Source organism: Carcharhinus amblyrhynchos, chromosome 35, assembly GCF_965287045.1.
Source record: "Carcharhinus amblyrhynchos chromosome 35, sCarAmb.v2.hapA, whole genome shotgun sequence".
Classification (NCBI taxonomy): Eukaryota; Metazoa; Chordata; class Chondrichthyes; order Carcharhiniformes; family Carcharhinidae; genus Carcharhinus; species Carcharhinus amblyrhynchos.
In genome coordinates, this window is record NC_137358.1 from 10,029,011 (window position 1) to 10,055,421 (window position 26,411).

Consider the following 26,411-nt stretch of genomic DNA (forward strand, 5'->3'; position numbering starts at 1 on the left):
GGCCATGCTAAGTTGTCCCTTAGTTTCCAGAGATGTGCGGGTTAGGTAGATTGGCCATGCTAAGTTGTCCCTTAGTGTCCAGAGGTGTGTAGGTTAGGTGGATTGGCTGTGCTAAGTTGTCCCTTAGTGTCCAAACACATGTGGGTTAGGTGGATTGGCCATGCTAAATTGCCCCTTAGTGTCAGGGAGACTAGCAGGGTTATAGGGATAGGGCGTGTGTGGTATTGTTGTCAGTGCAGACCCGATGGGCCGAATGGTCTCTTTCTGCACTGTCAAGATTCTATGGTCAAAAGACCTGAGTGGAATTCTGTACCGCTGGGACAAGTGGTGTGGTCGTTGGAAGTTCCTGCTTCCCAAGGATTCTTGAAGCTTCCCCGCAATCAAGAGCGGCGGGGGGGGGGGGGGGGGGGGGGGGGGGGGGTGATTTTCTCAAATCCAACAATGCTAAAAGAGCCAAAAAGGAAGGAGTGTGTCCCACTGCACTCCCCCCACCCCCCGCTGAAATAAATCAATTCCCATCGCAACCACTCCCCTTCTCCACTTCCCTGCGCAACACCCCCCCACCTACTCCCCACCACACCCCCCCCCGCCCACCACCCAACCCCCACTCCCCCCCCGCCCACTCCCCACCACCCCCACCCACTCCCCACCCTCATCACTGGAAGCCCAGGCCCTGGTAGTTAATAATGTTCACTAAATCAGGATCACTGAGGAGAATGTATGGCAGCCTGTCATCTCCCATTGCATGGCTTCTGTAATTAAGCTGCTAATCATAAAAATTTCCAGGCATCGTGAAAGTAGAAGCATTGATGCAGTTCCTAATTAACATCCTCCCCAGCAGAAGATTAGATTTTTATTTCCCTCAGGCGTCTTGACGCAAGGGCACGATAAAGGGTTTGGAAAATAAATCAATGTTCCTGATCGTGCTCTTCCTGCCGCTGGTCTAAAGTGCAACGGGATTTGTTTTTGAAGGCGTCCATTTTACCTCACGAAGGGTTTCGATCGGTCGTTAGTGACAGTGGGTTTGAGTTTCACCGTGGCAAAAGGATTGGTTCCCCTGGAAGTGCGAGAGAGAAAGATTTCAAACAAAGAGTAAAAAAGAATTCACATCCGTTCCCCTTCTAATGTTCATTTAAAATTCATTTATTTATTCGTGTCACTTTACATTAACACTGCAATGAAATTACTGTGAAAATCCCCCAGTCACCACACTCCGGTGCCTGTTCGGGTACACTGAGGGAGGATTTAACACGGCCAATGCATCCTAACCAGCATGTCTTTAGGACTATGGGAGGAAACTGGAGGAAACCCACGCAGACACAGGGAGAACTTGCAGACTCCGCACAGACAGTGACCCAATCAATGGTTTCATGGTCATCAGTAGATTCTTAATTCCAGATTTTTAAAATTGAATTCAAATTCCAACATCTGCCGTGGCGGGATTTGAACCCCGGTCCCTGTGAGGCAGCAGTGTTAACCACTGCGCCACCCCTTTCTCCTCTCATTCTCTGAAATTTCAACAGAACGTTAGATATTGGAACAGGTGAGGGCCGCTCGACCTTGAACCTGTTCCTCCTTCCAATGCTCTCCTTTGTACGAGCAGAGGCGGTAACCTGGTGGTATTATTGCGAGACTATTAATCGAGAAACTCCGCTAATGGTCTGGGGGACCCAGATTCGAATCTCGCCACAGCAGATGGTGGGAATTTGAATTCAATAAAAAATATCTGGAATTAAGAACCTACTGATGACCATGAAACCATTGTAGGAAAAACCCATCTGGTTCACTTATGATGACACAGTGGTTAGCACTGCTGCCTCATGGTGCCAGGGACTCCATTCAATTCCCGGCTTGGGTCACTGTCTGTGTGGAGTTTGCACATTCTCCCCATGTCTGCGTGGGTTTCCTCCGGCTGCTCCGGTTTCCCCCCACAGTCCGAAAGATGTGCTGGTTAGTTGCAATGGCCATGCTAAATTCTCCCTCAGTGTACCCGAACAGGTGCCAGAGTGTGACGACTAGAGGATTTTCACATTAACTTCATTGCAGTGTTAATGTAAGCCTACTCGTGACACTTATAAAAGAAACCTTAAACTTAATGTCCTTTAGGAAGGAAATCTGTAGTCCTTACCCGGTCTGGCCTACGTGTGACTCCAGAGCCACAGCAATGCGGTTGACTCCAGTTCTAAGTCAACCTTTCTGCAGTTTCCAATAAGCAGAGATTGCTAGTCAATCCAATCCTATCCCAGCCTGGTCTGTTCAGGAGTTAAATCTCCTCACAAAACAAAAAAGATCCTTCCGCCCTTTTCGATTTTGTAGTTATTAGAATAGTATCCAAAAATGTACAGGTTAGGTGGATTGGCCATACTAAATTGCCCCTTAGTGTCAGAGGGGAACCATGCATGGGGTTATGGGGATAGGGCCTGGGTGGGATTGTGGTTGGTGTAGACTCGATGGGCCAAAAGGGCTCCTTCTGCACTGCAGGGATTCTAATGATTCAATGATTCTACAAAAGTGATTCTTTCGGCTAACGAACAAACTGTGCCAAATGTTAGCCCTCAAGTCTAAACACAACTGATGTTAGCGAGCATTGTTCAAAGCACGCCCTCTTTCTGGAGAATCGCTGGACCAGGAATATACCTTACCTCGGGAAGAGTTCCGGTTGGGAATCTGTGCCACTTAAGATCTAAAAAGACAAGAGGGAATTTGGGGTTATCATTGTTCGTTCAGAGACAGGATGTCACAATACATTCAGTTGAAACTCTCAGCGACAGACAGATACACACATGTGCTTTTATAAATCATATATTCATGCTTACAAAAGGGTTTATGAACTGTGATAGTTTTGTAGATGGAGAGGAGTGGGGGTGGGGGGGAGAGCTATCTCACACTAACATCTTCTGTTGTACAAAATCCTATTACGCTGATATCATAAAACTTGCTCCCCCGTGTAATTGGCAGTCACACATAACAAAGGTTCTGCAGAAATTAAACTTCAAGATTTTACGTGGTGAAGAATTATGGGGAAAGAATTATAAAGCCTTAATTATGCACGAGTCCAATTTGCAATGTAGATTTTTACAATATATCAGCTTTTAGGTGAAGTTTGTTTTATGTGTTTCACTGTCTGCGAGCGTTCAGTCTGATAATAAATTTCATAGAATCCCTACAGTGCAGGAGGAGGCTATTCCGCTTATCGAGCCTGCATTGACAACAATCCCACCCAGGCCATATCCCCAATTATTTTACTCATCATTCTTCCTGACACTAAGGGGCAATTTAGCATGGCCAATCAACCTAACCTGCACATTTTTGGACACTAAGGGACAATTTAGCATGGCCAATCCTCCTAACCTGCACATCTTTGGGCTGTGGGGGGAAACCGAAGCATCCAGAGGAAACCCACGCAGACACGGGGAGACTTCCGAGGCCGGAATTCAACCCGGGTCCCTGGCATTGTGAGACAGCATTGCTAACCACTGTGCCATTCATGTACAGAGTTGTGGGGATAGGCTGGGGGAGAGGGCATGTTTGTCAGAAACTTCTCTCTCTACACACCACACCAGGCTCGAGGGCTGTCTTGTCCCTCTAATCTCCTCCAAATTGTCACTCTGGGGTCACATGAAGTTTCAGACACTGAAATGAGGTTGTCCATTTTGTCTCCCCTCACCAACTCTGAAATAACAGACCCCAAATTAGCCTTCAAACAACACCACCAGAATCATAGAATACTGCAGTGTAGAAGGAGGCCATTCAGCCCATCAAGTCTGCACCAACACAATTCCATCCAGGCCCTATCCCTGTAACCCCGTATGTTTACCCTGCTAATCCCCCTGACACTACCATGGCCAATCCATTTAACCTACACATTATGGGACACTAAGGGGCAATTTAGCACGGCCAATCCACCTAACCTGCACATCTTTGGACTGTGGGAGGAAACCGGAGCACCCGGAGGAAACCCACGCAGACATGGGGGAGAACGTGCAAACTCCACACAGACAGTTATCCAAACCAGGAATCAAACCTGGCTCCCTGGCGCCGTGAAGCAGCAGTGCTGACCGTGTCGCCCACTGAGAATCCATCATTGAGAACGACGACAGTCCATAACACACAATTGTCCAACGCACAGACAGAAAGTGCTGGAAAATCTCAGCGGGTCTGACAGCATCCGTGGGGAGAGAATACAGCTGACATTTTGAGTCTGGATGACCTTTTGTCAGAGCAGGATGAAGGGTGGCACGGTAGCACAGTGGTTAGCACTGCTACTTCACAGCTCCAGGATCCTGGGCTCGATTCCCGGCTCAGGTCAGTGTGTGTGTGGAGTTTGCACGTTCTCCTCGTGTCCGCGTGGCTTTCCTCCCACAGTCCAAAGATGTGTGGGTTAGGTTGATTGGCCATGCTAAAAAAAAATTGCCCCTTAGTGTCCAGGAATGTGTAGATTAGAGGGATTAGTGGGTATAATATGCAGGGATATGGGGGTAGGGCCTCAGTGGGATTGTGTTTGGTGCAGACTCGATGGGCCGAAGGGCCTCTTTTTGCACTGTAGGGCTCTATGATTCTACTTCCCGGCATTTTCTGTTTCAGATTCCAGCACCCGCAGTATTTTGCTTTTATCAAAGAATTGCCCCTGTTTCCGCTGGTGAATGAAATAGGGCTGAATGCCATGTGTAAGCCAACACTCCCCCAACCCCCCCACCCACAACCTCCTCCTCTGCAACTGGGCATCCCTCCTTCTCGGAGAATGTGGGCAATGACAGCATTGTTAGTCATGGGTGAGGGATTTGAACACTTGACGTGTCTCTCGCAGCTGAACAGGCTGATGGGGGTCTAGGCCGAACGTGTTCCTCACCGTCCTTAATGCAACAGCACCACCTACTGTCATCTCTCTCCTTCTCTCTCCAAAGGATCTGAGTATTTATTCTCCACAGAGTCTTTGATCCATCAGCATCCCAGTTACAACAAACGGAACTGACAAAGTTCAGAAATTGACACCCTGTTTCAACTGGTCATCTCACTACAGGAAGGATATGATTGCACAGGAGGGAGTGCGGGGGAGATTCACCAGGGTGTTGCTTGGGATGGAGTGTTACAGCTATGGAGAGAGGCTGGGTAGGCTGGTGTTGTTTACCTTAGAGCAGAGGAGGCTGAGGCGGGGGGACCTGCCTGAGGCATACAAAATTATGAGGGATATAGATAGGGTAGATCATACAATCATAGGCTCCTACCATGCAGAAGGAAGCCATTCGGCCCATCGAGTCTGCACCGACCACAATCCCACCCAAGGCCTAATCCCACATATTTGCGCTGCTACCCTCCCTGACACTAAGGGGAAATTTGGCATGGTCAATCCGCCTAACTCGCACATCTTTGGACTGTGGGAGAAAACAGGAGCACCCGGAGGAAACCCACACAGACATGGGTAGAACATGCAAACTCTACACAGTCACCCAAGGACGGAATAGGACCATGCTAAATTGCCCCTTAGTGTCCAAAGACATGCAGGTTAGGTGGATTGACCACACTAAATTGCCCCTCAGTATCCAAAGACGTCCAGGTTAGGTGGATTGGCCATGCTAAATTGCCCTTTAGTGCCCAAAGATGTGCAGGGCAGGTGGATTAGCCATTCTAAATTGTTCCTTAGTGTCCAAAGATGTGTGGGTTAGGTGGATTGACCACGTTAAATTGCCCCTCAGTGTCCAAAGATGTGCAGGGTAGCTGGACTGGCCATGCTAAATTGCCTCTTAGTGTTAGGGGGATTAGCACGGTAAATATGTGGGGTCACGGGGATAGGACCTGGGTGGGATTGTTGTCAATGCAGACTTGATGGGCCAAATGGCCTCCTTCTGCACTGGAGGGATTCTGTGAGGACAGAAAGGTCAGCGGAAACACTCAACACCAGAATATTGGCAGCCAAGTTCAAAATGCACAGAAAACCTTACCAATCACCCCTTCGATTGTGCATTTATTCAGGCTCAGATCCTTGTGGCTTAATTTGAGAACTGGTCTTATCTTTAAGTAGTTTGACACTCCAGGGAAAGATAGAGAGAGAAAAAGTGGAATCTCACAGATCAGGACAGGCGTACATGCATAGATTTGGAGGAAAGGTCAAAGTCATAATTTATGTCAACCCTCTCTCACTGCATAGTCACATCTGTTCATCATTTAGATCATCGCTGGCATCCGACATGGTTTCAATTAAAGTGGCGGAATCTTCAAATATTGGCAATTGCACCAACAAGGACTGTCTACTTAACTATAGAGAGGGACACACCACCTGGAGCCCATTAACTATGGCTTTCCAAATCTCGTAAACACAGTAAAAAGTCTGACAACACCAGGTTTTAGTCCAACCTATTTATTTGATAATATTCTCACTAGCTTTCGAGGGGACAGCCTCTTCGTCAGGTGAATGGAGAGTTCTCTCCATTCACCTGACGAAGAGGCTGTCCCCTCGAAAGCTAGTGAGAATATTATCAAATAAATAGGTTGGACTAAAACCTGGTGTTGTCAGACTTTTTACTGTGTTTACGCCAGTCCAACGCCGGCATACCCACATCATTTCCAAATCTCGCCAATTAATGTGATGATACTGTGCCTTTACGAAATGTAGTTTAGTCATGTTTCCTGTGCAGGATCTGATGCATTTGGAACTATTTTGTCTGGATCCAGCAGCACCATATTATTACTACGGCAGCGTAAATTGATCTTAACTGCCACCATGTTTGCTTTAATCTGAACTAATGCAGGGTTCTGTTATTGTGTGTTTTCCCCTGGCATTTCAGAGTGGGGCTTCATTAGGTCGATTGACAGGTAAGGTCATATGACTGGGCGGGGCTCGGCTTTCACAGAGAACTCAAGTTAGCCTGCTTTTTGGGATCTTTAGAGAGAAGTCACTTTCTCTATATCTCTTGCTCCTTTCGGAGTCTGGAGACTGGAATCTGCTAAGCAATAAATCTCAGTGGTTAGCTTTGCTGCCTCACAGTGCCAGGGACATATGTTCGATTCCTGTCTTGGGTCACTGTCTCTGTGCAGTTTGCACATTCTCCCCATGTCTGCATGGGTTTCCTCCTGGTGCTCTGATTTCCCTCCCGCAGCCCAAAGATGTGCGGGTTAGGTTGATTGGCCGTGCTAACTTGCCCCTTAGTGTCAGGGGATTAGCGGGGTAAATATGCGGGTTACGGGAATAGGGCCTGGTTGGGATTGTGGTCAATGCAGACTTGATGGGCTGAATGGCCTCCTTCTGCTCTACAGGGATTCTATGATTCTCTTTCTCTGAGATTCTGGTGTTTGCTGATGGAGCTTTCTCTGGGGGGTGCTGCATGAGAAGTAGAAGACAAGTATCTGTCCAGAACATTCTCCAGGGGTGTCAAAATGTTGGAAATCTTGTTCCTCTGGTTTCTGTGCTAACTGGTTCTAAAGAAGGGATTTATGGGGGATATTTCTAAATTAGAACAATAGAGATAGCTAGCTGTTAAGAATTATACTTCATCGTGTTTAAGTGCTTTAACTGGTAAAAGTTATTTGAAATAATTTTGTTATATTCTAACAAATTTAATTTATTCTTAAATAATTTTTTTGGTAAAAGCTTCCTAGTGGGTCACTTGAATCTTACCTTGAGTGAAACATCTTTTGTTCACTCTAATGCCAAATTCAAGAGGAAACGTTAGGGTCCAGGCAAACTTCAGAAATATATCTTGGAGTTTCTGGTCTGGCCCTTAACTGTAGATTCCATAGCGATTAGTCTTCACATGCACACATCGGCCCAAGTGGGTGTTTGGAAGCTTTAAGCACAAGCTTCACGGTAGCAGGCTTGTGCCCAGCCAAGTGTTTCAGGCCTTGTATCGCCCTCTGAATTGATGCCTGATCTCAGTCGAACTGTCAGTTGGGGGAGAGGGAAGTGGCAAAATGATAGCACCCCGAACTGGAGAGGAATCGAGTGCTCGATAACTGTGTACCACAGAGGAGGGAGCCCGGGTCCTTGGGAGGAGCACATGTAGAGGTCACATCTCAGCATGGAGAAGGGGATAACCTACAAAGTGCACAAACCAGACAGTCCGAGCCAAATACTTTGCCAGTTCAAGTCTGCTATTTGTCCCCTTAATGTACTCATCTCTGTTCTCCTCCAGCGAATCCCCATCTTACTTTGCCCCACCACATGTTCTGTCTGAGCTCTAGGTGCAGCAGGTGGCACAGTGGTTAGCACTGCTACCTCGCAGTGCCAGGAACCCAGGTTCGATTCCCAGCTTGGATCACTGTCCGTGTGGAGTCTGCATGTTCTCCCCATGTCTGAGTGGATTTCTACCTGGTGCTCTGGTTTCCTCCGGAAGTGCTGGTTAGGTGGATTGGCCGTGCTAAATTCTCCCTTAGTGTACCCGAACAGGCGCCTGAGTGCGGCGACTGGAAGATTTGCAGTGTTAATGTAAGCCTTACTTGTGACACTACTAAATAAACTTCAGATTCCCTGCCCTAACAGATAGGTGCTTGAAGGCCAGCACAGACACGATGGGCTGAGGGGCCTCATTCTGAGCTATACAATTCTAACCTCTCCTGCTTGTTTGACCTCCTTCTTTGACCATAGAACATAGAACATTACAGGCACAGTACAGGCCCTTCGGTCCTCAATGTTGCGCCGACCTGTGAAACAAATCTAAAGCCCATCTAACTGACACTATTTCAATATCATCCATATGTTTGTCCAATGACCATTTAAATGCCCTTAATGTTGGCAAGTCCAAGCTGGTCTCATTAGGTGAGTCCGTGTCAAATTGTATCTGATAAATCTCTGGCAAAGTGCTTGGGACACTACTTTTTTTTTAAGTGAATGTGGGCATCTTTATTGTTCTGGAACTGAGTGGTATTTTCCAAGGGTATTTAAGAGTCAACCACATTGCTGTGGCTCTGGAGTCACATGTAGGCCAGACCAGGTAAGGACAGCGGATTTCCTTCCCTAATCGGACATGAGTAACTCAGATGGGTTTTTCCAACAATCGACAATGGTCATCATTAGACTTTCAATTCCAGATTTTCACTGAATTCAAATGTCACCACTTGCCATGGCGTGGTTCGAACACAGGTCCCCTGGGTCTCTGGATTATTTATTTATTTATTAGTGTCACACATAAGCTTACATTAATGCAATGAAGTTACTGTGAAAATCCCCCACACTCTGGCACACTGAAGGAGAATTTAGCAAGGCCAATCCACCTAATCCACACATCTTTGGAGTGTGGGAGGAAACCGGAGCATCCGGAGGGAAATCCACACAGACACGGGGAGAATGTGCAGGCTCCACACAGACAGTGTCCCAAGCTGGGAATCGAACCCAGGTCCCTGGTGCTGTGAGACAGCAGTGCTAACCACTGTACCACGTTGGTTTACTAGTCCAGTGACAATACTAAGCCTCCACACCTCCCCTAATTACATGAGGGATGCTGTGTAAGTTATTGCTATTGATGGAATATTAAATTAGTTTCCAGGCTGGCCGTGGGGAGGTTGTGTCTACGATGGCACGTGGGACATTTGCAAATGTGCGATGGCCATTTGAACTGTGCGGAGTGGGAGAGGGTTAAACACTGCAAGCAGCGGAGGGTGGGGTGTCACAAAAAGCCATGCTTCCTTACAGAGAGTCCCCGCGTTTTAGCAGAAAGAGGAGCAGCCCTGAAGCCACCAGAAATCTGGCTGCGAGGTCGTGTCCAGCAGAATCGAAGCAAATTTTGTCTGCAGTTGGAGGGAGAAGAGCGCATGTCACAAATTATCGGGCTTCAGTGAGGAAGCCGTCTCCCAGAGGGAAATCGCCAGCTGCGGAATAGTGGACCCAGAAACCCACACTGACAAGCTCCATCCTGACCAGCAGCCAGCATGGGGCGGCAGGGTGGTGCAGTGGTTAGCACTGCTGCCTCACGGTGCCAGTGACCCGGCTTCGATTCCCAGCTCGGGTCACTGTCCGTGCAGTCTCTGCACATTCTCCCCGTGTCTGCGTGGGTTTCCTCCAGGCGCCCCGGTTTCCTTCCACAGTCCTAAAGATATGCAGTTTAGGTGGATTGGCCATGCTAAATTGTCCATTAGCGTCAGGGATGAATACATGGGGTTATGGGGATAAGGTCTGGGTGGGATCATCATCATTGTGGGCTCGATGGGCCGAACGACCTCTTTCTGCACTGTAGGGTTTCTATGATTCTATTCTGTGATAATCAAGAAGCCTACCCATCCCGGACATTCCCTCTTCCATCTTCTTCCATTGGGAAAAAAATTACAAAAGCCTGAGATCACATACCAACTGACTCAAGAATAGCTTCTTCCCCCCCACCATCAGACTTTTGAATGGACCTACCATATATTAAGCTGATCTTTCTCGACGCCCTAGCTATGACTGTAACACTACATTCTGCACCCTCTCCATTCCATCTCTCCTACGTACTCGATGAACGTTATGTTTTATCTGTACATGTTTTCTTTTAAAGTTTATTTATTAGTGCCACAAATAGGCTTACATTAATACTGCAAGAAGTTACGGTGAAAATCCCCTAGTCGCCACACTCCCAGTGCCTGTTCGGGTACACTGAAGGAGAATTTAGCACGGCCAATGCACCTAACCAGCACGTCTTTCGGACTGTGGGAAGAAACCGGAGCACCCGGAGCAAACCCACGCAGATACGGGGAGAACGTGCAGACTCCACACAGTCAGTGACCCAAGCCGGGAATCAAACCCGAGTCCCTGGTGCTGTGAGGCAGCAGTGCTAAGCACTGTGCCACCATGATGCCCCAGAAACAATACTTCTCACTGTATTCCAATACGTGTGACAATAATAAGTTAAATCAAATCAAAAACATGCAGCCTCTATTGGTTGACCTTGATGACCCCGAATCTTAGCTACTGGGTGTGAATGGATTGTTCATTCAATGGGTGGGCAAGAATGGAAGGAAAAGCATCCGCGGAACCTCTGTTCTCAGAAAGTACACCTACAGTACACTGATCAGAGCATATCATGGTCAACATACATTTACAGGGAAAGAAGGTAAAAATATATCTGTGAAGGTGTACTCCCATAGGCTAAACTTAAGAGACAAGGTTGCTTTGTTAGCTGCATGCTAATGGTGACACGGTGGCACACTGGTTAGCACTGCTGCCTCACAGCGCCAGGGACCCAGGTTCGATTCCCGGCTTGGGTCACTGTCTGTGTTGAGTCTGCACATTCTCCCTATGTCTGCATGAGTTTCCTCCATGTGCTCTGGTTTCTTCCCACATTCCAAAGATGTGCAGGTTAGGCGGATTGGCCATGCTAAGTTGTCCCTTAGTATCCAGAGATGTGCAGGTTAATATGACAGGCCATGGTAAAATGCCCCATAGTGTCCAAAGATGTATAGGTGGATTGGCCATGCTAAATTGCCCCTTAGTGTCCAAAGATGTGCAGGTTAGGTGGATTAGTTGGGTAAACTTGTGGAGTTATGGGGAAGGGGCCTGGGTGGGATTGTTGTCAGTGCAGACTTGATGGGCTGAATGGCCTCCCTCTGCACTGTAGGGAATTTATAATTCTAATTTAGTCATTGTACACTCCCTCTGACTCGCTCAGGGAGATTCCCTACACTAAGGGAACTCCCCCATCCTGCCTGCCACTGGAATTTTAGTGGGCGGATTGCGGTTGGGCAGGAATTTCCACCGTGTAGACCAGCACGGCTGGAGGATTCCATTGTTGGCGTTGATTGGTTGTCCAGACCACGTGACCAGTACTCAGTAAGACTGGTCTTAAAAGAGGCAGTTGGCACCATGTTAAAAAAATCGCTCCTGACTGTTCAGGAAAGATATAAAGTTAGTAAAGGATCCAGCTTTGGCCTGAATTGCTTATTAAGGCTTCACACAGCAAGCACCAAGACATTAAGAGTGGCCTGCAAGCTCATCGTGAGGTCACAGACCAATTTGTGATCTAATATCTGTCATGTTCTGTGCATGTCAGTTCACAAGTTCTATCCCCATAAACCCCTCATATTTACCCTGCTAGTCCCCCTGACACTAAGGGGCAATTTACCATGGCCAATCCACCTAACCTGCACTTCTATGGACACTAAGAGGCAATTTAGCATGGCCAATCCACCTTACCCACATATCTATGGACACTAAGAGGCAATTTAGCATGGCCAATCCACCTTACCCACATATCTATGGACACTAAGAGGCAATTTAGCATGGCCAATCCACCTAACCTGCACATCCATGGACACTAAGGGGCAATTTACCATGGCCAATCCACCTAACCTGCACTTCTATGGACACTAAGAGGCAATTTAGCATGGCCAATCCACCTAACCTGCACTTCTATGGACACTAAGAGGCAATTTAGCATGGCCAATCCACCTAACCTGCACATCCATGGGCACTAAGGGGCAATTTAGCATGGCCAATCCACCTAACCCACATATCTATGGATACTAAGAGGCAATTTAGCATGGCCAATCCACCTAACCCACATATCTATGGATACTAAGAGGCAATTTAGCATGGCCAATCCACCTAACCCACATATCTATGGATACTAAGAGGCAATTTAGCATGGCCAATCCACCTAACCCGCACACCTATGGACAGTAAGGGGCAATTTAGCATGGCCTATCCACCAAATGTACACATCTTTGGACACTAAGGGGCAATCTAAAATGGCCAATCCACCTAACACACACAGCTTTAGACTGTGGGAGGAAACCAGAGCACCTGGAGGAAACCCACACAGATACTGGGAGAATGTGCAGACCCCACACAGACAGTGACCCAAGCTGAGAATTGAACTTGGACCCCTGGCGCCGTGAGGCAGCAGTGCTAACCAAAGTGCTGCCCAGGGCTTAACAGGTTGGGGCTGTTCTCCTTCAAGCAAAGAAGGGTTGGATGGTTTCAGTGGAGGCGTTCCAAAGTAGAAGCAGCAAGGACAGAATAAACAATCATCCCCATTGGCAAGGGGAACCAAAGGAGACTGATGATAGTGATCGGCTCAGAGAGGGGGCTGAAGACAATTTCTGTTTTTTGGTGGAGTGATCTATGATCTGAAAGAATGATGGGAGTTAATGCAATTGGAACATTTCAAAAGGGGGGTTGAGAGCGGCTGAATTGAACAATCGTGGAGACAGATCAGAGGTGTGGGATCAGCTGGAGACCTGAGTGAATTCGCCATTTAGATATAGATTGCGTTTAATTGTATTCGGATGGTGGATGTTAACCAATGATTCACTTAAGCTCCCATAGATAGACACATACAGAATCTGTGATCCCTGGGTTAGGAAGTGCATGCTTGTAATCTTTCGATTTTATTTGATGTGGGAAACAGTTTTTGATTTATTATTGTCACGTGTGTTAGTACACAGTGAAAAGTATTGTTTCTTGTGCGCTATACAAACAAAGCATACCGTTCATAGGGCAGGAAAGGAGAGAGTGCAGAATATAGTGTTACAGTCATAGTTAGGGTGTAGAGAAAGATCAACTCAATGCAAGGTAGGTCCATTCAAAAATCTGACAGCAGCAGGGAAGAAGCTGTTCTGGAGTCAGTTGGTACGTGACCTCAGACTTTTGCATCTTTTTCCCAACGGGAGAAGGTGGAAGAGAGAATGTCCGGGATGCGTGGGGTCCTTGATTATGCTAGGCAGCAGGAAGTGTAGAGATAGTCAATGGATGGGAGGCTGGTTTGCGTGATGGATTGGGCTACATTCACAACCTTTTGTAGTTCCTTGCTGTCTTGGGCAGAGCAGGAGCCATACCAAGCTGTGATACAACCAGAAAGAATGCTTTCTCTGGTGCATCTGTAAAAGTTGGTGAGAGTTGTAGCTGACATGCCAAACTTCCTTAGCCTTCTGAGAAAGTAGAGGCATTGGTGGGCTTTCTTAACAACAGTGTCGGCATGGCGGGGGGGGGGGGGGGGGGGGGGGGGGGGGGGGGGGGGGGGGGGGCAGGGCAGGGCAGATTGTTGGTGATCTGGACACCTAAAAGCTTGAAGTTTTCGACCCCTTCTACTTCATCCCCATTGATGTAGACAGGGGCATGTTCTCCTTTACGCTTCCTGAAGCCGATGACAATCTGCCACTGTGTAAATAAATGTGTAAGTATTGGCTCCAGTTCTACCCTTCATCACCTGGTTTTCTGGACTACATCAGAGCGAATGCACTGAATTTTCTACAAGACCCACTGGACGCAAAGGACGGTACGGCGGCACAGTGGTTAGCACTGCTGCCTCACAGCACCAAGGACCCGGGTTCGATTGCGGCCTTGGGTCATTGTCTGTGTGGAGTTTGCACGTTCTCCCCATGTCTGCGTGAGTTTCCTCCCACATTCCAAGGATGTGCAGGTTAGGTGGATTGGCCATATTAAATTGACTCTTAGTGTCTAAAGATGTGCAGGTTAGGTGGATTGGCCATGCTAAATTGCCTCTTAGTGTCCGGGATGCATAGGTTAGTGGGATTAATATGTGGGATTAGAGGGGTAAGAACTGGGTGGGAATTGTTGTCAGTGCAGGCTCGATGGGCTGAATGGCCTCATTCTGCACATTAGGGATCCTATGATTAATCTTGTATGAACTCCATTTTAACGGAAGTAATGAGATTGCATTACTTACCCTGTTCCGGCCACTCTCCGACACAGCCAGACTGGTTGCACTGTTCCTTCTGCTGCCCAGGTTTGGGGGGGCAGGACTTTGGCTCCTTGTGGAGGTGCCGGAAGGCAGCGGTGGCGCGGGTGGCACTGGCGTTGCTCTGCTGCTGTAATCCTTCACATCCAATAGATCTTCAGCACTGCGGCTACTCCGCAAAGGATACATCCTGGAAAAGAAACGGAACGTACAGCTCAGCTCGCTGTCAAAGTTTCGTACACAAACACCACCCTTTGTTAGCAACACACTCGAGGATGTAACCCTAGCAACGCGTATGGTGTAATATGGGCTACGTCAATTCGTTGGCCATTGAGTTCAATTGAGTTGTGTTTCTATGTTGTTGAAGTTTCCTATCTTGCACTCATCAGGACAAATGCAAAAATGCCAAATTTCAATCAATCACGTCAATTCCTACCACAGGAGGAAAGGCTGTTGACTGGTTGGCAAGTTGGCTCTGATTGGCTAAGCTGTTGCCATGGAGGAAGTGACAGGGAACTGCGGAATTAGGTTACAACAACTATGGCTCTGTCAGCAAGAATGGAAAAGGCTTCTTATCAGACAAGGCCTTGTTGAGGGACAAGGAAAGAGACTAATCTAACCTTGCGTCAGTTTCATAAACACTGCATGCCCAGTCTTGGTCACAGGATGAAACAAAGACAAGTTACCATGACAAATATCAAAAAATGAGATATAGTGACATATTATGTGAATAAAAGAAACGGCTTTCTATTGGATAAGAAAGGGCAAAAAGCTATGCTATGATTGGTGGACTATGTACGCAAATGAAGGATTTGAAATTTGCTCGTTTCTCAGTTGCTGCAGTAACTATCACTGCTAATCATCTGTATGAATCGACAGAAAATCATAGTGAAATTCACTATGTCTGTTCTCCTTGCTAACTAGTAATAAAAGTTTTGGAGATTGAGTACTCACCATGCGTCACCTCGTTAATCCTCAACAGAATCATAGCTTCCCTAAGTACCTAGATAATTCAAAAAAGACCCACCTGTTCAATTGGCCCGCGCTTGCAAACCCCAAAGTAAAATGTCTACTGTCCAGTTTGATTTTGCAAGAGGGCAGCACTTTTTGAACATTCCTGAGTGCGCTAATGCCTACACAGACAACTAATTTAACGTAATCAACCCAGCTCCTAACCTGGCTCTTTGCTCAAAGTGATGGACATTTATCTGCAAGGTCCACCCCACTACCCCACAAAACTCGTTCTCTGTATCCAAAAGGAATATGTTCAAGCTTCTCTCCTTTTTTGAATTATCTAGGAGATTGCAAAAAAAATTATGAGGGGAAGAGAGTGTGTACGGGATAAAACTGCTTCCCTTGGTGGAGAGTTCTAGAACCAAGGTACGTAGATACAAGATAAGTGGCAGTTAGTGTAGAGGGGAGATGAGGAAGAACTTTTTTTAAGCAGAAGGCGTGGGTGTCTGGAATTCACTGCCTGAGTTAAATGGCGAGGCAGGATGGAAGGGAACAGTAGCCAATCCTGCTTCCATACTTTTTATTCATTCTTGGGACATGGGTGTCGCTGGCTGGCCAACATTTATTGCCCATCCCTAGTTGCCCTTGGAGGGCAGTTGAGAGTCAACCACATTGCTGTGGCTCTGGCGTCACATGTAGGCCACACCAGGTAAGGACGGCAGATTTCCTTCCCTAAAGGACATTAGTGACCCAGGTGGGTTTTTCCGACAATGGTTTCATGGTCATCAGTAGATTCTTAATTCCAGATTTTTTTTATTGAATTCAAATTCCACCATCTGCCATGGCGGGATTCGAACCCAGGTCCCCCAGAACATTAGTTGAGTTTCTGGATTAATAGTCTAGCAATAATACCACTCGGCCATCACGCACCCCCCCCACCCCACCCTTCTTTTGTTCATGCTCTTGTGTAATCCTTTAAAGGATTGCCCCCTTAATTTGTTCCTCTATTTAGCTGATTTACTTCAATTGATCATACAGTCTTTAAAGTTATAAGTTTATCTATTAGTGTTACAAGTCAGCTTACATTAACACCGCAATGAAGTTACTGTGAAAATCCCCTAGTTGCCACACTCCGGCACCTGTTCAAGTTGAAGTTTATTTTGTTAGTGTCACAAGTAGGCTTACATTAACACTACAGTGAAGTTACTATGAAAATCCCCTGGTCGCCACACACTCCGGCGCCTCTTCGGGTTACAGTGAGGGAGAATTTAGCATGGCCAATGCACCTAACCAACATGTCTTTCGGACTGTGGGAGGAAACCGGAGCACCCGGAGGAAACCCATGCAGACATGGGGAGAATGTGCAGAGTCTGCACAGACAGTGACCCAAGCCAGAGAATCAAACCCGGGTCCCTGGCGCTGTGGCTAACCATTGTGCCACCGTGCCACCCCAAAAATGCCAAGCAGACCTGATGCCAATCCTCGAACCCCTATTGGGAACAGTATACACAAGAACATCTCCCGAACGTCGAATGACCCAGTTACCTGGCCGAGGGCTCCTGTCTCCGTGTCTCCTCCTCCAAGGGCCTCACAAACGAACATGGGAACCAGCCCTGCCTGTAAGCGCAGTGTTAACGGACACCAATAAATAATCACAGGTTAATGAGGTACAAACAAAAGGAAACATGGCATGGCCCGATACTCATCACCGACCACTCAACGAGGTTTTATTTCCAACTCAATCTCACCAGCCATCCATGCCACGCTCCCACTACAGCGAGGTCAGAGAATTTGGCGCCCGGTCAAATCTCCATCTACTGCTGCAGGATGGGAAAATCTCACTGGCCTGAACCCTGGTAACGTTCCAGCTTTTATTTAACAACGAATTTAGCACAGATTTTATTGCAAAGCTGTTGAATGGTTTGAACTTGTTGCCATACTCCCCCATGACGTGTGTGTTGCTAGCACTCCATTCCTCACAGACAGCTGATTACATTCCAATGCAAGAGTTGATGCGTGTAAGGGTATCACGGATGTGGAGAATTGTGTTTTGGTCAAATTTGAAGGAATGGAGGCAATTAAACATTAGAAACTAGAGATAGGAGTAGGCCATTCGCCCTTCGAGTCTGCTCCACCATTCATTTTGATTATGGCTGATCATCAAATTCAATATCCTGATCTCCCCTTTCCCCCATATCCCTTGATCCCTTTATTTCTTCCTGAAATCACACAATGTTTTGGCCTCAACTACTTTCTGTGGTAGTGAATTCCACAGATCCAACATTCTCCATTTAAAGTTTATTTATTAGTGTCACAAGTAGGCTCACATTGACACTGCAATGAAGTTACTGTGAAACATCCCCTAGTCGCCACACTCCGGTACCTGTTCGGGTACAGTGATGGAGAATTTAGCACGGCCAACGCACCTAACCAGTGCGTCTTTGGACTGTGGAAAGAAACTGGAGTAAACCCATGCAGACACGGGGAGAATGTGCAGTCTCTGCGCAGGCAGTGACCCTAAGCTGGGAATCGAACTGGGGTCCCTGGCGCTGTGAGGCAGCAGTGCTAACCACTGTGCCACCATGCCTGGGTGAAGAAATTTCTCCTTAACTCAATCATTGAAAGGTTTACTCCTTATCCTCAAATTATGACCCCTAGTTTTGGACTCCCCCCACCACTGAAAACATTCTTTCTGAATCTATCCTGTCTAATCCTGTTAGAATTTTATGAGTTTTTATGAGATCCCTTCTCACTCTTCTAAACTCCAGTGAATATAATCCTAACTGACCTAGTCTCTCCTCATATGACAGACCTGCCATCCCAGGAATTAAAGGGGAAATCTCAAACTAAGAGGGGATTTCAAGACTCACAGTTTGAGGTGAGGGGACCTCTGTTCTTTCTGAAGGGAGAGGCAGGGCTGCAACAGCCAGATCAACAACAGTAAAAGTCAGCAAACAAAGTCAAGATGTGAAACCACACGAAAGACACACTGTTAAGCTACTGTTTTTGGCCAAAGTCCTTCCATATTAAACAAAAAGATAAATATTGAGCTGAAACAGCGAAGTAACTCTTGACACTTAATAACTCCGTTCATTAATAGATGTGGGCATCGCTGGCTGGGTCAGCATTTACTGCCCATCCTTAGTCGCCCTTGAGAAGGTGGTGGTAAGCTACATTTTTGAATCGCTGCAGTCCCTGAGGTATAGGTACATCCACAGTGCTGTTAGGGAGGGAATTCCAGGATTTCAACCGAGCAACAATGAAGGGACGGCTGATATACTTCCAAGTCAGGATGGTGAGTGTCTTGGAGGGGAACCTCCAGGTGCTGGTGTTCCCGGGTATCTGCTGCCATAGAACCATAGAATCCCTACAGTGAAGAAGTTCGGCCCATTGAGTCTGCACTAACTCTCCATAACAGCATCTTACCAAGGCCCATCTCCTTTACCCTAGTCCAGTACCCAATGCATTTACCTTACCTAGTCCACCTAACCCATACATCTTTGGACACTAAGGGGCAACATAGCATGGCCAATCCATCTAACCTGCACATCTTTGGATCCTAAGGGGTAATTTAGCATGGCCAATCCCCCTAACCTACACATCTTCGGACATTAAGGGCCAATTTAGCATGGCCAATCCGTCTAACCTACACATCTTCGGACACTAAGGGGCAATTTAGCATGGCCAATCCACCTAACCTACACATCTTTGAATACTAAGGGGCAATTTAGTATGGTCAATTCACCTAAACCTACACATCTTTGAATACTAAGGGGCAATTTAGTATGGCCAATTCACCTAACCTACACATCTTTAGACTGTGGGAGGAAACCAGAATATCTGGAAGGAAACCCACGCAGGGATGGTGAGAACATGCAATCTCCACACAGACAGTCACCCAAGGCTTAATCGAACACAGGTCCCTACCCACCATGCCACACGTGTCCTTCTAATGCAGCAAATGATTCTGACTGGCACTGTGCAAGAGAGATTCGTTTGAAGATTATGGGGGGCAGAGAGGTAGAATTGGATAAGACAATATTACAGCTACATCAATTAACATTTGCTCAGTAAAGGTCAATTATTCACTTAATAGAGTTCCTTAGAAGGACTGGTAAGCTTGGTAGTTCCAGACAACACACTCTGCCCATTATCTGTCGGGAGAAATATATTATTAAACAGAGATAGAGAAGAAAAACTCGAATGATTGAATGAGTGGAGGGCTTGGATTGTGAGGAGTGAATATACAAGTTTGTCATGTTCGAGAGGAATTAATCCCTCTACAATCATAATCCTTCCAGCTGCTCCTTTCTCCGTCTTTTTAACAGCTACATTATGCGGCTGCACAATGGTTAACACGGCTGCCTCACCGCGCCAGGGACCCAGGTTCGATTCCCGGCTTGGGTCACTGTCTGTGTGGAGTCTGCACATTCTCCCCGTGTCTGCGTTGGTTTCCTTCCACACTCCAAGGGTGTGTGGGTTAAGTGGACTGGCCATGCTATATTGACCCTCACTGTCCCAGGATGTGTAGGTTAGGGGGAAATTAGGGGGAAATGTGGGGTTAAGGAAATTGGGCAGGATGGGCCTGGGTAAGATGCTCTATCGGACAGTCTCGATGGGCTGAATGGCCTCCACCTGCACTGTAGGGATCCTGTGATTCTATATTATTTCTGGTGAACAGGCTGATGGGGGTGTGATTGGGGCCCCTTCATCAGAGTAAATTGTTGTAATCAAAGGGTCGGTGTATGACGAGTGGTTAAACAGTTTGGGATTGCACTCGCTGGAGTTTAGAAGGATTGGGGGGGGTGGGATCTGATCGAGGGATGTAAAATACTAAAAGGGATTAACAAATTAAATGAAGACCAAATGCTTCCCCTTGTGGGGCAATCTCGAACAAGAGGTTACAGGTATAGATTGAGAGGCGGTAGATTTAAAACTGAGATGAGGAGGAACTACTTCTCACAGAGGGTGGTGAATTTGTGGAACTCGCTGCCCCATAGCTCAGTGGAGTCTGGATCATTGAATGGATTCAAGAGGGAGATAGATATATTTCTGATTTTTAAAACGGGTTAAAGATCTGCGGGTTAGGTAGATTGGCCATGTTGAATTGCCTCTCAGGGTGACTAGCTAGGGTGAATGCATGGAGTTATGGGGAAAGGGCCTGGGTGAGATTGTGGTCAGTGCAGACTCGATGGGCTGAATGGCCTCCTTCTGCACTGTAGGGTTCTATAATATGGGGAACAGGCGGATTGTGGATTTGAGGCCAGGGAAAGATCAACCATGACCTGATTGAATCATAGAATCCCTACAGTACAGAAGGAGGCCATTCGGCCCATGGAGCCCGTACCGACCACAATCCCACCCAGGCCCTATTCCTGTAACACCACACATTTACCCTGGCAATCCCCCGACACGAGGGGCAATTTAGCAACCTAACCAGCACATCTTTGGACGTAGGAGGAAACCAGAGCACCCGGAGGAAACCCACACAGACACGGGGAGAACATGCAGATTCCACACAGACAGTGACCCGAGGCTAGAATTGAACCTAGGACCCTGGTGCTGTGGGGCAGCAGTGCTAACCACTGTGCCGCGAATGGCAGAGCAGGCTCAAAGGGCTGAAATTGCTGATGTTTGCTCCTCATTCCTATGTTCCTGTGAAAGATTTGGGCAATGTGGCTCTCTTTTAACAAGAAGATTGAAGCTCTGTGCTACCTCACCACTGTCGGTATTACATACTTGGGTGTTCCTTCCAGCTTTCCGTAAAGCCAGCCATTCTTCGCCTCTGGCACCAATATCGCGATGATATTCCCTTTCTCGAAACTTAACATGGTTTGATTATTGCCGGCAGAGTGAGAGGCTATGGCGTGAACACGAGGACTGTTCATTGCGTTGATCTTATCTCCAAGCGAGCCAGACCTTGAGAGACGACCGTCAAAGCCTGATCCTGGGAAAAGGAATGGCAAATATCAACAGCATTTAAGGCTGCGTGCATGACACAAAGATAGATAGGAATGTATGTTATCAAGGAGACATAGGAAGACAACAGGACATAGATAGTTTGAGTGGGCAAAAGGTCTCCTACGCTCTCTGGAACATAGAAGGCTAAGGGGTGATCTTATAGAAGTCTATAAAATAATGAGGGGCAGAGATCAGCTAGATAGTCAATATCTTTTCCCAAAGGTACAGGAGTCTAAAACTAGAGGGCATAGGTTTAAGGTGAGAGGGGAGAGATACAAAATGGTCTAGAGGGACAATTTTTTCACACAGATGATGGTGAGTGTCCAGAACAAGCTGCCAAAGGCAGATACGATTTTATCTTTTAAAAAGCACTTAGACAGTTACATGGGTAAGATGGGTATAGAGGGGTATGGGCCAAATGCAGGCAATTGCGATTAGCTTAGTGGTTAAAAATAAATGGGTGGCATGGACAAGTTGGGCCGAAGGGCCTGTTTCCATCCTGTAAACCTCTATGACTAAACAGAGTATATAACGTGGACAGATGTGAAATTGTCCATTTTGGCAGGAAGAATTAAAAAAGGAATTATTACCTAAATGGTGGGGGATAGCAGAGCTCTGAGAAGCAGAGGGATCTGGGTGTCCTAGTGCACGAAGTACAAATACCTAATATGCAATTGCAAATAAGTAAAGTTTATTTATTAGTCACAAATGAGGCTTATTTTAACACTGCAATGAAGTTACTGTGAAAATCCCCTGGTTGCCACACTCTGGCACCTGTTCGAATCAATGCACCCTAACCAACACATCTTTCAGAGGGTGTTGGAAAGTAGGAAAGGTGACAGAAGGCTGTTGTTTATTGCGAGGGGAATTGAAGGCAAAAGTTGGGAGGTTATGTTTCATTTGTACAGTAAGACCACACCTGGAGAACTGTGCATTGTATTTGTATTGGAATTACCTCCCTCACAGCATTGGTCTCCTTGTTTAAGGAAATGTGTAAATGCATTTGAAGATTTCAGAGAAGGTTTACTCAGCTAATACCAGAAATAGGCCGGTTGTGTTATGAGGAAAGGTTGGAGAGGCTAGGCTTGTATCCACTCGAGTTTAGCAAAGAGGCACCTTGATTGAAACATATACGATCTTGAAGCATCTTGACAATTCTAAAGTTTATTTATTGGTGTCACAAATAGGCTTACATTAACATTAAAGTTGCAGCTTGGGTGAATTGTAAGGATAAAGATCTCAGTATTATTTGGGTGGTCAGATTGTAGTAAAAGGTAAACAGGGTTATGTCGGAATTTATAACCTAAATAGGGGAAATGATGAAATGCGTGAACGTCTGAAAGTACTTGCAGATGTGAGATTATTAGAAAAATATGCAAGAGATAGATAGAGGGAAGAAAGAAAGAGAGATACGCATCTAGGAAACATCTTACTCATTGACAGGTCTCTTCTTTCTGTTTGTCTATGGTTTGAGTGCAGATAGGAGATCCCATTTATCTCACGTCTCATTGGCTGGGGGCTGGCAATGTAGCTGCACCTTGAGATGGCATCCTCGTTCTGCAAGCCGAAGTTTTTATTCAAAACAGAAAAGCACAAAATCAGTCAGCGAGCTAAACCCTCAGACTTCAATTAATTGGTTCCCCACAAGTTATACAATTTGCCATACCAGGATAGTCCAGTTTCACAGTACTGTAAGGGGTAACACACAGTGGTTCGCACTGCTGCCCCACACTGCCAGGGATCCGGGTTCGATTCTGGCCTCAGGTCACTGTCTGTGTGGAGTCTGCACGTTCTGCCCTGTGTCTGCACGGGTTTCCTCCGGGTGCTCCGGTTTCCTCCCACAGTCCAAAGATGTGCAGCTTAAGTGGATTGGCCACGCTAAATTGTCCCTTGTTGTTAATTTAGAGACAATTCACCAAAGATCCTTAGGCAGCACCTTCCAAACCCACGTCCACTTCCATCTAGAAGGACGAGGGCAGCAGATACATGGGAACACCACAACCTGCAAGTTCCCCTCTAAGCCACTCACCATCCTGATTGGGAAATATATCGCCCGTTCCTTCGCAGTCGCTGGGTCAAAATCCTGGAATTCCCTCCCTAACGGCATTGTGGGTCAACCCACAGCACAGGGACTGCAGCGATTCAAGAAGGCAGCTCACCACCACCTTCTCAAGGGCAACTAGAGATGGGCAATAAATGCTGGCTTAGCCAGCGACACCTATGCCCCACAAATGAAAAAGAAAATTAGCCTGGCCAATCCACCTAACCTGCACATCTTTGGAGTGTGGGAGGAAACCAGAGCATCCGGAGGAAACCCACGCAGACATGGGGAGAACATGCGAACTTCACGCAGACAGTGAAGGCTGGAATTGAACCCGGGTCCCTGGCTCTGAGAGGCAGCGGTGCTAACCAGCGTGCCCCCACCATGTGTTCCACTATCCTGTTACTTTGTCCCGGGAAATATAAGGGAGGGAAGCATCCCTTCCCAAGTCGCTGATTACCAGACTAAGAGCCATTCCTGTGGAACACGCTCGTGGACTCGCTCTCCCAGATTTGTTTCCGGAACTCTCAGGACTGGTGTGTTCTTTCCACCCCGGAACTTTGTTGTGTAGAATTTCCTGGGCCTGAAAGAGAGAAGGGAGAAAGGGAATAGCAGGAGGCAGAGAGTATTTGGAAGGCTAATGATCGACAGAAGGCTAATGTCTTATGGTTTTGACCCTGCACTATGAGAAGGAAAGAGTGAGAGTCCCAGTGAACCTCTGCACTGCGAGATTCTTGTCTTAAAAGCTCTTTCAGGGTGACAGGTGCAAAAATATGTCAATGATACCAATAGCTTAGTTCATAAGCCTATTACAGCAATTGAATATATTACCTAAATTAGAATTATGCATAGATGACACTTAAAGTTAAAAGTTAAAGTTTATTTATTAGTCACAAGTAAGGCTAACATTAACACTGCAATGAAGTTACTGTGAAATTCTCCTAGTCGCCACACTCCGACGTTTATTCTGGCCAATGTGCCGAACCAGCACGTCTCTCAGACTGAGAGAGGAAATCGGAGCACCTGGAGGAAAGGCACCCACTTGTTTCTAAGTGTGCAACAGGTCTATTTACAAGATTTTAAAACACAAACTGTCTGCACCCATGCTGACAGCCCAGTTTCACATTGCTTCTGTGGTTCACTGGGTCACCACCCAGCAGACACAGTGGTTAGCACTGCTGCCTCACAGTGCCAGGGACCCGGATTCAATTCCCCAGCTTGGGTGACTGTGAGGAGTTTGCACGTTCTCCCCGCATCTGCGCGGGTTTCGTCCAAGTGCTCCGGTTTCCTCCCACAGTCCAAAGATGTGCAGGTTAGCTGGATTGGCCATGCTAAATTGCCCCTTAACATCAGGGGGAACTAGCTAGGGTAAATTTGTGGAGTTATGAGGATCGGGCCTGGGTGGGATTGTGGTAAGTGCAGGCTTGATGGGCCAAATGGCCTCCCACATTTACGGATTCTATGATTATCAATCAAGCACAGTGATCATTGATGAGCTACCAGACTCACATAATCAAACACAGAACAATTGATCACTACAGAATTGAAATCAGGGGAGGGAGGGGGAGGGGGATGGAGGGAGGTGGAGTGGCAGGGGTGGGGGTGGAATTCTCCGGCCTCCCAGCCACGTGCTCCTCGGCAATGGAATTTGGCGCACCACTCGCTGGCGGTGGGATTCTCTGGTCTCACCACTGTCAATGGGATTTCCCATTGATGTCATCCCAGACCATCCGGGAAATCCGTGGGCACGGGGGTACCACCAGCAGCATCAGAGAATCCGGTCAGCGTGGGCGGCCAGAGAACACGCCCCCTCCCCTCCCCCCACCAAGACCATATTACCCACTCATAGAATGTAAGCATCATGGGCAAAGCCAAAGTCCTTTGTCCCTCCCTAATAGCACTTGAGGTGGCGATGGTGAGCCGCCATCTTGAATACAACCAAATGGCTTGTGAGGTCATTTCAGAGGGCCAGTTTGGAGTCAGCCACATTGCTATGACTCCAGAGTCACATGAAGGCCAGACCAAGTAAGGACGGCAGATTTCTTTCCCTGAAGGACATTAGCGAACCAAATGGGTTTTTCCAACAATCGAAGATCGTTTTGTGGCCACCATTATTAAGCTAAGTGGTGAGTATATAGGACACCTCCGGTGATGGGAACAGAGTCGGGTAGGGAATTGTTGGCATAAATATTGGTACTGGCTGGTGTGCCAGTGACAGGACATTGCTCCCAGTGCTGGATATTTTAAAGGAGATGGGTTTGGGGTGCAGGAAGGCCTTTATAAGGAGTCAGAGGACCTTACAGTTGGTCTTGGGTGCCAACCTTGTTGTAGAAGCTCAGGAACTGATAGGAAAAGTGGAAGTGTTTCTCAGCCAAGAACCGGTAACGCCGTCTCTCTTCAGCCAGGGCCTGTCTGTAACTGCTCTTGAGAAAGACTTCCATGTTGGACTCCAGATTGTAGATCTTCTCCTGAAACAGATCAGACAGCACACGAGAGAGCGAATCACAACTGATTTGCTTGCAGAGCCTGTCTTACCACAGCCTTGCTCAGAAACGGGGTCACCATCTGGTGAGACTGAAGATCTATTAACTTCCCATTCATTTACAAGATGCAAGTGTCGCAGGCTACGCCAGCATTTATTACCTATCCCTAATTGCCCTTTGAGAAGGTGGTGGCGAGCTGCCTCCTTGAACCTGGGCAGCCCATCTCCTCCACCACCGTAGCAGCAGTGTGTACCGTCTACAAGATGCACTGCAGCAATTCATCAAAGATCCTTAGACAGCACCTTCCAAACCCATAGCCACTTCCATCTAGAAGGACAAGGGCAGCAGATACATGGGAGTACCACCACCTGC

At 47.1% G+C, this 26,411-nt stretch overlaps 1 protein-coding gene across 1 annotated transcript in view; it reads right to left on the minus strand.

The window, feature by feature from the left end:
* Positions 1-679: 679 nt before the first annotated feature.
* The window catches only part of LOC145361717 (BAR/IMD domain-containing adapter protein 2-like 2), a 50,717-nt gene continuing 24,985 nt past the window's right edge, over positions 680-26,411 (minus strand). The window contains exons 7-14 of the mRNA XM_080217641.1: positions 25,878-26,024; positions 24,017-24,139; positions 22,949-23,072; positions 21,294-21,501; positions 17,100-17,171; positions 14,589-14,790; positions 2,643-2,683; positions 680-1,057 (exon numbers count right to left, since the gene is read on the minus strand). Of these exons, the coding sequence (XP_080073767.1) occupies positions 982-1,057; positions 2,643-2,683; positions 14,589-14,790; positions 17,100-17,171; positions 21,294-21,501; positions 22,949-23,072; positions 24,017-24,139; positions 25,878-26,024 (993 nt within the window). The 3' untranslated portion in view covers positions 680-981. The remainder of the gene's footprint in view (positions 1,058-2,642; positions 2,684-14,588; positions 14,791-17,099; positions 17,172-21,293; positions 21,502-22,948; positions 23,073-24,016; positions 24,140-25,877; positions 26,025-26,411) is intronic.